This window comes from Astyanax mexicanus, chromosome 23, assembly GCF_023375975.1.
Source record: "Astyanax mexicanus isolate ESR-SI-001 chromosome 23, AstMex3_surface, whole genome shotgun sequence".
Lineage (NCBI taxonomy): Eukaryota > Metazoa > Chordata > Actinopteri > Characiformes > Acestrorhamphidae > Astyanax > Astyanax mexicanus.
This window is the reverse complement of record NC_064430.1, coordinates 24502616-24516536: the sequence shown is the minus strand read 5'-3', so window position 1 is coordinate 24516536 and position 13921 is coordinate 24502616. Positions and strand designations below refer to the sequence as shown.

General features: G+C 34.8%; 2 protein-coding genes across 2 annotated transcripts in view; both read right to left on the bottom strand.

Moving 5' to 3' along the window:
- The window catches only part of si:ch211-260e23.9 (uncharacterized protein LOC555795 homolog), a 414295-nt gene that overhangs the window by 26892 nt on the left and 373482 nt on the right, over window positions 1-13921 (bottom strand). The gene's annotated exons all lie outside the window — the stretch shown is intronic.
- On the bottom strand, window positions 4441-6498 carry plekhf1 (pleckstrin homology domain containing, family F (with FYVE domain) member 1). Its single transcript, XM_007243475.4, has 2 exons — window positions 6386-6498; window positions 4441-5673 (listed from the first exon to the last, which is right to left on the bottom strand). Exon 2 carries the CDS (start codon window positions 5661-5663, stop codon window positions 4806-4808), a length of 858 nt encoding a protein of 285 aa, XP_007243537.3. The 5' UTR covers window positions 5664-5673; window positions 6386-6498; the 3' UTR covers window positions 4441-4805.

The following is a 13921-nucleotide window of genomic DNA, read 5'->3' as shown; positions in this document are numbered from 1 at the left end:
CATATATTGTTTGTGTGTAGGGTTGTAGGCAAATTTCTTACTTTATATACTTTATACTGTTATTCTGTGATAATATTAGTTTTCAAGATATCATAGCAACACCTTAGCAATCACCTTAGCAACCGCTTAGTAACACCCTAGCAACCACAACAGACACCATAGCAACACCATAGAAACACCTTAGCAACCATTTAGCAACACCATAGCAACCACCACAGATATCAGATAGCAACATTTAGCAACACCACAGCAACCACCACAGATATCAGAGCAACATCTTAGCAACCACCTAGCAACCACTTAGCAACACCATAGCAACCACCACAGATATCAGAGAGCAACATTTTGCAACACCATAGCAACCACCACAGATATCAGAGCAACATCTTAGCAACCATCTAGCCATCACTAAGCAACACCATAGCATCCTCCATAGCAAATGATGGAAGCCATTTAGCTCCACAAGCATTCTGTGTTTTTCTTTCAGGAAATGCACTTTTCTAGTTTTATTTACAATTGTTTTAAAATGTACTTAAACTCTATGTTCTAAACTATTTTAAACTATATTTTCACTTTTTTTCATTTGTTAATAAAAAAAAACTAATTTAATGTAATTGTCTGTCACTAACTACTGCTACTGATAATGCTAGTTAGCAGTAGATTACGGTTAGCGACCTAGCTGCCCATAATATCTTGACTCTGTAAACTGCAAGTGGTCATTATGGTGTAAATTTCACAGGAAGGGTGTTGATCTTTGTGTAGAAAGGAAATCTTTGTGCTGTCAGGCGTTGTCTGGAGATAAAGTCTGCAGGAAAAACCAGTCCGGTTCACGCTGAAGTCCTGTAGGTCAGAGTTATACAAACAACAGTTAAACACACTACACCCTGACACTCACACGTGATCGGGGGTTCTCGTGGCACCATCTGCAGACTACAGTATATCCACTGCTAAACAGGATTACAAGACAAAAAAACGCCTCCTCCTGCACTATAATTACATCACTGATAAACAGGAAAACATACACGTGATGTGCTGTGTGTACGTATAGATCAGATACAGCAGTGCTGCTGGAGTTTTTAAACACTGTGTTTAATCTCTCACTGTCCTCCACTCTATTACACACTTCTGACCAAACTGAACTGCTTGAATTTTTTGCACCAGGAGTAAAGGCATAAAGTTATCCAAAAGCAGTGTGAAAGACTGGTGGAGGAGAACATGATGCCAAGATGCATGAAAACTGTGATTAAAAACCAGGATTATTCCACCAAATATTGATTTCTGAACTCTTAAAACTTTATGAATATGAACTTGTTTTCTTTGCATTATTTAAGGTCTGAAAGATCTTTTTTGTTTGTTATTTCAGCCATTTCTCATTTTCCGCTCTAAATTAATGCTCTAAATGACAATATTTTTATTGGGAATTTGGGAGAAATGTTGTCTGTAGTTTATAATATAAAACAACAACAATTTTACTCAAACATAAACCTATAAATAGCTAAATCAGAGAAACGGATTGAGAAAAAACTGAAGTGGCGATAAATTGTTTCTATCATTGCATGATTTGCTCAGTAAGATTAGTGAAAATAACAAAACTGAAGAGGGTGTGGTATTTTTGCTTATTAAAAATAGACACTCTGAATACTACAGTATATTATGACAGAATGTCTTCTGTATACTTTTACATTACATGTACTATTTTAGCTTATATCACTTATCTGTTAATTAAAGAAAAAAACTGCCAAAGGCTACCAGGCTAATGCTAAACAAGTTGAGCTGGCTACAGTTCATGACTTAAATTTATGCTTATTGTAATCTTAAAACTAGATTTTGCTTTATTTTTCAGTGTTTAGAGTGAAATAAACTGTGTTAGTTTTGATTGAAGTAACGTGCGGAGGTGCTTGGAATGAAGTGAAACAGGTTTAAACTAAAATTAGACTGCTGAGAAACAGCGAGCAGCAGAACAATGCGGGCGCTAAATCAAAACGACGCTGACGGAGCGGCGGATACTGGCTGACAGGTAGGTGATGGATGGATTGTGCTTACCGAAACAGTCTAACATTCATGTAAGGAAGTAAAAACAGGATTTTTTTAGGCAACTCCAGGTCAGACTGTGTGTTATGAGTGCAAGTATATAATATATATGAGTAAATGTTAAAAGTTGAACATTAGGACACCTATTTATTCAGTGTTTCTTCTAAAATCAAGGGTATAAAAAGAGTTTATCCTGCTTTAGTTACCTAGTTTAGTTAACTGTCTTTACTTAATAAGGAAGAATTTCTGCAAAATTCTGGATTAAAACATTGCTGTGAGAATTTGATTGAATTCAGCAACAAGAGCATTAGATATAACTTTTCATGTTCCCAAAAGTCTTGGGTATCTGTCAAAATTGAGATGGGCCCTAACAAAGACCTTAACTGAGCTAAGTGAGTCCTGCAGTTCTTTGAATGTTGTTGTGTTTTTTTTTTGTGACCTCTTAGATGAGTCGTCACTGCACTCTTGGGGTAATTTTGGTCGGCCAGTCACTCCTGGGAAGGTTCACCACTGTTCTATGTTTCTCCTTATGTGGATAATGGCTTTCACTGTGGTTTACTGGAGTCACAAAACTTTAGAAACAGCTTTAAAGCATTTTCCAGACTGATCGATTGATCTCAATGACTTTCTTTCTCATTTTTTCCTGAATTTCTTTGGATATTGGCATGATGGTAGCTTTTGAGTACCTTTTGGTCTGCTTCGCTTGATCAGGCTGGTCATATTTAAGTGAGTGATCAGGCCTCGCTGTGGATAGTGAAATTTAACAGTTGAGTTATGTTTTAAATAAGGGCGCAAACACTTTTTTCACAGGGCCATGTGGGTTTGGAATTTTTGTTCTCTGTTAATAATAAAATCCTTCATTTAAAAACTGCATTTTGTGTTAAATTGTGTTGTCTTTTCACTAATATTAAACATTTTTTGATGATCTGAAACATTTAAGAGTGACATATATGCAAAAAAATAGGAAATGATGAAGTGGGCAAACACCTAAATAGAATTTAACGGAAAATGCACTTTTAGTATTCTTTATCTAATTTGAATATAATTTTAATTCCTTTTGAGTATACACCCTTTTCACAAGAGGCAACTGGGCTCTCTCTGATTCCGGCTGCTGATAGCAAGCAGCATGGCCTGGATTCAAACCATCAATCTATCCTTGGATCATAGTAGCATCTCCTTAGTCCACTGAACCGCCCAAATCCCGTATGAAAAATAATTCATAATTATTAGATTTTTTTTATAAAACAGTTACAAAGGCAACTAAACTTTTTTTCTCTCTTAAATATTAGTTTATTGTGATGTCATTTTTTATTGTTATGTTTTTATTACTACTCATCAGTGTGACGCATTCTTTTTTACAATACGCAAAGTGATTGAAAGTGACCACAAAGAACTTCCATCATCTTTTCTTTAATAATGTTTTAATAGTACAAAGTAAAGTGCAAATAAGTGTTAAAAGTATAACACAACAAGTTTTACAGGAAGGTATATTTAAAGTTACAGATTATATACATAATATAATACATTTATTCATTCATTCACATAAAGTACATACAAACTGTACATGAAGTGCGAGCATATATATACTGATTATTAGAATAGAAACACTAGTGTTGAATACTTTGTTGAAGTGTAAATATTTCATTTTGTTCTTCCTTCATTAGAACCGGTTCGTGCAGGTTTATCTTCATATTATCAGCAGTAACAGTGCAGGGTAAAGGTAAAGAAGCAGCAACAAGTTTTTTTTAAAGAGATAAAGAACAGTAATGTGTTTCTGACAACAGAACAGAGAGCAGCAGAAACATCATACATATGTTTTAGCAGCTTCTGTCTATGGAAAAATAAAAAATAGAAAAAAGTTTAAATAGAATTTAACCTCCTGAGACCCAGACTTTTGCTTGGAGTGCATTTTATTTCTCCTAGCTCTTGGGGATTAGTTGGATTTAACAAGTATAAAATCTAAGCTTTTTGTCTTTGTACTTTTTTCTTTTTCAAAAAACAATGTCCTCATATATGTGGACAGTAGTTTATTATAACATTTAAAAATGATCCTTACCATTTGGCATGAGAGGAACCCAATTAGTCCAACAAAAATAAGTTTTATCTTCTGGACTGGCTGTAAAAACCTTTCACTGGGATTCTCACCACCTTGTTTTCAACTTCAAATTGAGTGTATTGTTGTCATGTGACCGCTAGATAATACAGGCAGTGTCTCCATATGAGGCCAAAGAATGGGTCAGTGTTTTAAAAAGAATTAAGCATCATGGTGTATAGAAGCAGAAATGTAATGTCTATATATATATAGGACGCAATGTCTCAAGAGGTTAAATAAAATAAAATTAAATAATATTAAATAATTGCTGGACTTGTGATAAAATGTTCATACACTTTTGTCATTTATAAAGCAGTTGTCCGATTTTTTTAATCTTCTCAACTTTTTTCATTGTTTTTTTTTCATGCTTCGGCTTGAAGTAGCAGCACTGAGACATAGTTCTCAAATTCTCCTGGAAAAGTTCAGGAATCCATCCATCTATCTTCTTTTTCATGGATTCTTCTTTTTTAAGAAGCTTCTAATGCTAACGTGTTTCCAACACTAACTAAACTGAACCCTTTTTGTGTGTTGTTTCGATTCTTCGGCCACTCGGTTTATCTGCACGCTTATCTGCACAACAGTGTGAACAGTGCAAGTGGTGAATAAGCGGCGATCACAAGGCTCCAAGCGTGTTTTCTTCTTCTTCTTTTTTCACATGTTTTATAAGTCTGTCCTTTGCTCTTCAGGATTGTGGTGGGTTTGCATGCTCTGGGTTGAGGTAGCAGTACTCAGAGTTGTTGAACCACATGGTCGGTTTGCTGTCGTCGTCTTGTTCCTCCGATTCCTCATCGCTGGAAGCCTCGTATTCGGGCGTATCTTCCAGGGAATTGGTTTTCCAATCGTGTTCCTTCTGTTTTCGGTAGTTCTGCTGTTTGGACGGAGTCTTCATCTTGTCCTTGTTCTCCAGGCTGGTTTTGCAGAGGCCGCACACTCTCACGGGTTTGTTGGAGATGTTCTTCAGCACCACGCGAGCTTTGGAGCAGGAGTTGCAGACGATGAAGCCGCAGCATCTGCAGTGGTGTCTGCGGTGCGTCACGGTGAAGCGGCTGGAGCAGCGCATGCAGATCGCTGAGGCGTGATCTGGAATCCACGTGGCCGCGAAGACGGGTTGCACGTTGACCGGGCGGCCCAGGCTCTGCAGCTTCAGGTTCCTGCAGTTCTCGATGTGCTCCATCCAGGCCTGCTTCTCTTCAGCAGAAGCCGCCGCCACGTAGAACGACTTTCTGGGCGTCTTCAGGAGCCACTGGTTGCACATTAGCGTGCTGTCCTCCAGGTCTTCCTGCTCCACCTCCTCCAGACGGATGATCTGCTGCTTCTTGTTCCAGCGGCCGCCCATCACGATGCTGCCATAGACCAGGATGTCGTTGAAGAGAAAGAAGGACCTGGGCTGAGGACGACGTTTGCAGAGCTTTATCAGACGACCTTCGCCGACCAGAACCCGGCCTGGCTCCATCAGAGACCTCCCAGAGGGTCCGAAAGAGCTCGCCACCGCCTGGATCCGCTCGCGGTTCTCCACTGTGAGTTCTGGCTGATCTGCCATGGTTGCAAACCTGCAGAACATACAGTACATATCATTGTTTTATGGAATTTAATCAGTGGCATGCATCAAATGTTTTTAATCATTAAGTCATCTACTGAAATCTGCACTGCACAGGTTTTTAAAAAAGTAATGCATGAATGCATTTGGTTCTCCTTTGGTTCTCCTTTGGTTCTCCTTCACATTTTTGATTTTTGATGCAATTTGATACTGTTTACACTTAACACTAATAAAAACAGTATTTGAATATGTATTAAAAATGTAATTAATACAGAAAAATACTGTGTATAGACTGAAACAAGCCTAATTCCGTGATATCTTAAAAAAAACTCCTGTGAAACGTTGAAACTATGTCCTATCATTATTTGTTTAAGTCGCTTTGGAAAAATGTAAATGTAATGTAAATGTAAATGCTAAATGTAATATAATGTAATTTAATATAATGTAATTTAATGTAACATGCATGCATAATACTTTAGGTGCAATTAAACGTGTCAATTAAGGGGTCCAAGCAGATTTTAAATTTGTAAGCTTCTTAACTAAAATAACTTACATACATTAACAAGTCAACAATTAAATAAAATCCAGATTAACAATATCATATGTTTAAAATAAATAAGAATATGACTAATAAAAATCCCTACATACAGATTATCTACCTTTAATCCCTCCCTTTTTAAAAAATAATGATAAGAAATGATTAGTTTAATGATTAAAGTTCTTACCTGAATTCTGTCGCTAATAGAGAATAAATTAACCAGCGTCAGGTAAACACGGTGTGTATTTCTCCAGTTAAGCTCTGTAGATGTGTGTGTGTGTTAGCAGTGAGAAAGAAGTGTGTGTAAGGAGGAAGGCTCTGAGGCTTTTATATCGAGCTGAAAACCTGCCCTTCCTGTTCCTGAGTGGGGAGTTCCAAAAGCTTCTCAGAAAGACTCTGAGAAACATCACGTCATCTCAGCCTGGGAAATCACAGCTCACCAGTTCCTTACTAGCTCTCATACTTTTGCAATTCATTTTTTTTAAGGTGGACAGTTATTTTCGCCTAGTGTATATAGGGCATGTTTTGACCAAAGTGTTTCCTTATTAACCTGCAATATATTCACCTGTATCATTACAGAAATATTACCACTTCGGTTTCTGAATTAGTTTCTCTGATTTTGCTATTTATAGGTTTATGTTTGAGTAAAATGAACATTGTTGTTTTATTCTATAAACTACGGACAACATTTCTTCCAAATTCCAAATAAAAATATTGTTATTTAGAGCATTTATTTACAGAAAATGAGAAATGGCTGAAATAACAAACAAATATGCAGAGCTTTCAGACCTCAAATAATGCAAAGAAAACAAGTTTATATTCATAAAGTTTTAAAAGTTCCCTGGTTTATAATCACAGTTTTCATGCATCTTGGCATCATGTTCTCCTCCACCAGTCTTACACACTGCTTTTGGATAACTTTATGCTGCTTTACTCCTGGTGCAAAAATTCAAGCAGTTCAGATTGTTGGTTTGATGGCTTGTGATCATCCATCTTCCTCTTGATTATATTCCAGAGGTTTTCAATTTGCTAAAATCAAAGAAACTCATCATTTTTAAGTGATCTTTTATTTGTTTTCAGAGCTGGATATATATATTCAGATATAGATGTTTTTATTGTTTGGGATCCAACATCTTCTGTTTAATACAATACAGTTATTATAACATATATCAGCTATAATAACGTAGTTGTACCTTACATTTACACTACTGACCTTATTTTTAGAAACCCCTTCTATGTGTACAAAGATTTTATTCATATTTTATCTTAACAATAAAAATGTACTAGCTAAATTTATGTAAAAACATAAAGGTAATCTAATAACAAAATATTTAAGAGAAAGAGAAAATTATGTAAAATGTAAAAAATGTGTAATTCATTTTGATTAAATCTTTTAAGTGTACTATAAAAAACATATTTGATGACTAAAATCCATTTTGCTAGTTCAAAACATGACATCAGCTTATATAAATTCAGGAAGAGAAAGATGAGAAGGAAGAGAACTCTGAACTCTGGATTTGGGCTGGAGTTTGGGCAGCATGGGAAGCTCATCATGACACTTAAGAGAAGTACGGGGGATTTATGGGTTGTTAAATTTAGAAGGGGAGGAGCTTCAGCTAAAACTTTCTTATTTCATCACTACCTTTCATGTAAATGAGGAACTCTTCCAACAGTCTTGGTAGAGTTCCCAAATACCAACTGCAATTGCAATTAAATATGGTGTTTTTATAATATTTTACAAATAATAAAAGGATATTTTGGTGGGTAAAATTGTCTATTGTCTTATAACAGTCGGTTAATAATTCCCTATTATATTCCAGCTAAAGTCAAAAATTAATGAGTCAAATAATGTCATTATTATAAAATACTGCTGAGTAAGCAGGAGCTGAGAGCTGGAGTTAGAGGGCGAGAGGTCAGACCGATCAGTGTTTAAACAGAAAGTGGTACATTTACAGCAAAACCAGCTCTTTAAATAAAGAGGAACAGCAGCGGAGAGATGGCGACACGCTGAACACAGGAAGGATGAGTAACGGACAGGAAATGCTGTCAAAGATTAATAACATTTACAAACATCTAAGAGAAAAACATCAGTTAAAACCAGAGACAGTGATGGACAGTAATTAAAGTAAAGTAAATGTAATTGACTAATTACTATAATTAATAAATAAATAATTTTGTGTATCAGTACTTTACTTTAACTTTACTAGAACATGAAAAGCAAAAGACAAAAATGTGAAACATAAAAACAAAAGAGAGGCGTGATGCAATGCACCAATCAGAGTACAGCATACAGTTAGCTTTAGCTGTTTTTTTTTTCTTTTTTTTCTTACCTTATACTTTAATACATTTTAAACTCAAATTATACATATTATACATAACATTAAAAATAAATAACCAAAAAATTACATTAAAACAAAGAAAGCGTAATATAAAGCCCAATATAGTTAGCTTTAACTGTTTTTTATATGTACAAAGATACCTTTAATATATTAAAACACATAGAAAAGTAAAAACTAACTCTACACTAGTATAATGGCAAAGTATTTACTCTATATATTAATCTTCTAAAGAATAGGTGCTAAAATATATTTGTGATGGCCCATATGGAAAAAATAAAATCTAAAATGTACAAATAAATAATTGCTATTTTTATTGCATTTTTAAACAAAACGAGTGTGTAGTTATTTTACATATACTTATACATACCAATATTGTTTTTTTTATCTTATTGTTATTAATTTCTCCAGTAATTTCTGAAAAATACCATTAAAACTAAACAAATTATTAATAAGTATATATATATATAAATAAGTATGTTGTGTGATTTTGCCAAAAAATACAATAAAAAATAGAAGTAGCCTTACTATGTATGAGATTTATCAGACATATCTCAGAAAATTAGAATATTATTCCAAATTCCAAATTGATGGTCTGTAGAGACATGTGATCTGCTGGTGTTGATCCACTGTGTTTTATTATCAAGTCTAAAGTCAGTGCAGTTTTGTTTTCCCACAAAATCTTACAGCACTTCATGCTGAACCTCTGCTGACAACAACTTTTATGGAGATGCAGATTTCATTTTCCATCAGGACTTTGTAATTAGGCACACTGCCCACACTGCCAAAAGTATCAAATGGTCTTTTATAATATTCTAATTTTCTGAGTCACGGATTTTTGGGTTTTATTCATTGGCAGTAAGCCATAATCATCAACAATAAAACAAATAAAGGCTTAAAATAGATCACTGTGTTTAATACATCTATATAAATTTTACAAATATATCAAGTACAATTTATAACTGCAAATAAATATGAATATGAATAATGAAAATAAATAAAAACAACTGTAATTTAGTGGCACATTAATGTTTTTTAAGGGGTTTAGGTCAATCTGTCACAGAAGTGAGGTGATGGACGTAAGTGCAGAATATAATTAATTTTATTAAATTAATAAAAACTAAAACAAATTAACAAACAAACAAAATAAACCAAAGTTACACTGAACACATAACTACAAAACACTAAACTTGAAAACAGGAATCTAAGAAACAGCATGAAACAAACCTGAACACAGACAGCAAACAAACCAACAAAAGACTAGACAAAGAAGGCTTGAAACAAAGGGGCTTATATACACATGGAGGGAACAGGAAACTGGAAACACCTGAGGATCAATCAAGAGGGGGCGGGGTTACAAATCACTGATGACAGGGTGGGGCTAGGGCGGAGACAGGACCAAAACACAACAGAAGCACATGGCTAGGAAACATGACAGGTAAACAGAGGGGCAGGAGCACAAGAGACCAAATGAGGGAGAAACACAAGGCAGACATGGGCTAAGCTGTGACACAATCACTCTACTCTTAAAGGAAAAAATTAAAGACGGACATTTTCTGCGAGTGGAAAACTTATAATTAAGCTGAAACAGGTTTTACAGTCAGTGACTGACAGACAAAGATTCCCCTCAGGCCTGGAGTCATTACTGCACAACTCAGCATGATCTCAGCAAACACAGCATCATCACTATTTCTTTCCTTTTTTTTTTTGCCTGTTTTTCACTTTTTGGTTCACACTTTGGTTACTTCCATCAGAATGTCATGATATATGAATCAAGATAAAAGCTCCAAAATAACTTTTATGTACTTAACAAAAAATGAGGTGTCCTCCACAGTCACCGGACCTGAACCCAATCCAGATGGTTTGGGGTGAGCTGGAGCACAGAGTGAAGAAGGCAAAGGAGCAACAAGTGCTAATAAACACCTCTGGGAACTCCTTCCTTCAAGACTGTTGGAAAACTTGTCATTTCAGGTGGCCACCTCTTGAAGCTCAATAAGAAAATGATGCCAAGAGTGTGCAAAGCAGTAATCAGAGCAAAGGGGGGGGGGGGGGGGGGGGGTATTTTGAAGAAACTAAAATAAATAAATATATATATATATATATATATATATATATATATATATATATATATATATATATATATATATATATATATATATATATATATTTATTTTATATACTCCCACTTGTTTTAGTCCCGTTACAGCGTGCTCCTGCCAAAAAAATTGCTTGTTTTAATCCTGCGTCTGCCTGCAGTCCTAAAACGAATTTAATTAATTAAATTTATTTTTTAATTTACTTATGTAATAGCACTGTCCCATTTCTTACCACATTTCTTAACACATGCTGTTGCCTCAGTGAAGCTGGCCCAGAAATAATCAGAAATGGAATAAAAATGTTTCCATTCGTTAGTGCTGCATTTGTGCAGCAAAAATCAACATTTGTGCACCAAAAAACAACGTTTTAGAGCAAAAATCAGCATTTGTGCAGCAAAAATCAAATGTTTTAGAGCAAAAATCAGCATTTGTGCAGCAAAAATCAGAGTTTTTGCAGCAAAAATCAGAGTTTGTGCAGCAAAAATCAACATTTGTACAGCAAAAATATGCATTTGTGCAGCAAAAATCAACGTTTTAGAGCAAAAATCAACGTTTTAGAGCAAAAATCAGCATTTGTGCAGCAAAAATCAGAGTTTGTGCAGCAAAAATCAGCATTTGTGCAGCAAAAATCTGCATTTGTGCAGCAAAAATCAGCGTTTGTGCAGCAAAAATCAGCGTTTGTGCAGCAAAAATCAGCGTTTGTGCAGCAAAAATCAACATTTGTACAGCAAAACTATGCATTTGTGCAGCAAAAATTAACATTTGTTCGGCAAAAATCAACATTTGTGCAGCAAAAATTTGCATTTGTGCTGATATTGTTATTGGGTCAGGTGAATTGAAGATGCATTCGATATTAACTTGTTGTTTTTCCTTTATTTTTCACTATCCACTCCATCCCGAAAAAAAGAAACAGTTTTGTCTAAAGGAGACATTAAATAAACTGGGAACACTATTTTAAACTGGTACCCAAAACTATATATTTTTTGCTTATGCTATATCACATCAGATACAATGTAAATCAGAATCTTATAGTGGTTGGTGTGGCATAGTGGACAACACCACTCCCTGCCAGTGAGTTATGACATCATGTGGGAGACTGGGGTTCAATTCCTGTTCTGGGTGACTGAAGACTCCTAATACTATGTTAGCCGACCTCAATTTTACTAAATCTTTCACATTCATACATAAAGCTTCATAACATTCCAACTAATAACTTCCTGCTGCATTAGTTTGTTTTGTTAATAATTGTATTTATATAACTGATCTGTGAGGAAAATAAAGGAAATATTTGTACTATATAAGAACAGGTTTACAGAATTAGGTAACTGCTGCCAGGTCAGAAGGGGAGGAGCTACAAATATAAAAAAATAACAGGGAAATAAAAAAGAAGTTACATTTATAAACACAGACAAAGATAATGAGGAAAGAGAGTGTGTTTGTGTTTATATTTCTTCTTCCTGGAGAACGTTTTTACCCAAAACAGCGAGCCTGCAGGGCTGTGGAAAGTTTTGAGGCTGATAATTAGAGTGAGACAGGTCTGACTAAAAATAGAGATTCATCCTCAGGCTGGAAGAACTCAGTTCCCTCAGCGCTAAAAACCCAGATAGAGTTTAGATTTTATTAATTTATTATATTTATATATTATAAACATTTTCCATCCATACAATAATATTACTATAACTAATACTACTGAAAGAGTACAATTACTACTATTAATACAAATACTAAATGATTGTATTACAACAAACTACAAATTATTGTACAATTGTACTGAGCTATTGCCACTAATACTGCAAACAATGCAGAAGTACAACAACTAATTGTACTTCTATTGCAATAGTATTACTAATATTTATATTTATTAACTTTTTACTTCTACTTTTTTTACTCTTTCTACTACTACACAACTAATGCACTACTACTACTAATACCCAAACCCAATTACTACTATACCACTACTACTATACTACAGCTAATAATACTGTAATACTTCTACTCCTGAACAACTATACTACTACTTTCCTTCAAACACTACGATTACTACTACTACTGCTACTGTACTATAACTATTATTGTAATACTACTGCTCCTGTAGTACTAATACTACTAATACTGCAAAAGTATGACTACTACCATTACTAGTACTGCAAGAGTACAACTACTATCACTACTGTTGTAAGAGTATTACTACTAAGAGTTTTGCTTCTGTTCTACAACCACTAATACTTCTTTCTACATTTACAGCACAACTACGGCTGTACTATTTTTACTGTGCTTTTACAACACTACTATTATTATTATTACTCAATTATACTTGTACTGCAAGAGTACAACTACAACTATTACTGCTGCTGGAATAGTATCACTACTTTTCGAGTTATATCACTACTTTTAAAAATGTGACTAACTACTAGAACTGTAAGAGTACAACTACTACTATTGCAATAGTTACAACTACGTCTACAGCACTACTACTACTACAACCTCCACAGCTGCAGCACTACTAATGTATTACTACATCTACTGTTTTAATACTACTATAACATTGCTATTACTATATTGTAATCACTATTATGGTATTTCTACAACAATACTTCTTCTACCACAGTTCTTACAATTGTAATACTATTGCTACTCTTTGTCACCACTGCTACTACTGCATTACGTCTACTACTACCACAACTACTGTAATACTGCTTCACCAGTACTAATACTACTACTGTACTGGAACTGCCAGTACTGCTAATAATAATACATTTTGAGGAACAGTGTAAAGTGTTCAGAACCAGTAAATAAGAAGATAAGGCCATTTTTAAAGGAGTTCCTCTTTTATATCTTTACTATAGAATTACACACTCAGAATTAACACATTTCATTCAAATCACTTCACTGCTTTGTGTACGAGTTTAAATATAGATGTGACTAATAAACACAGACATGACTAATGTCTCACACATCAGAGAAACATCTGTGTGGAGAAGTTTTTACACTTTTACTATTAAATGTGGATTTGTTTAGGTGGGTGGAGAATAGAGAAGGAGGTATTGATGGGTTAAGAAGGAGAGAAAGGTGCAGCGCTGAATTCCCCGCTCTTCATTTACACTGGAAAACTACAGAGCAGCCGGTTAAACTGGTCTGGAGTGTTTACGTCAAGATCATAGAAGAGTGCAGAAAGACAGTAGCTCAGATCAGATCCTTCACCTGCTCACCTGTACTGAAAATAATACAGCATTCTGAATATTAAACTGTTAAAACTATTAAACTACTAATACACTCAGGTAGAGGTAGAGT

Bases quoted from the DNA above. Each gene is read 5' to 3' on its own strand.
- plekhf1 (XM_007243475.4), bottom strand. From the start codon at position 5,663: ATGGCAGATCAGCCAGAACTCACAGTGGAGAACCGCGAGCGGATCCAG.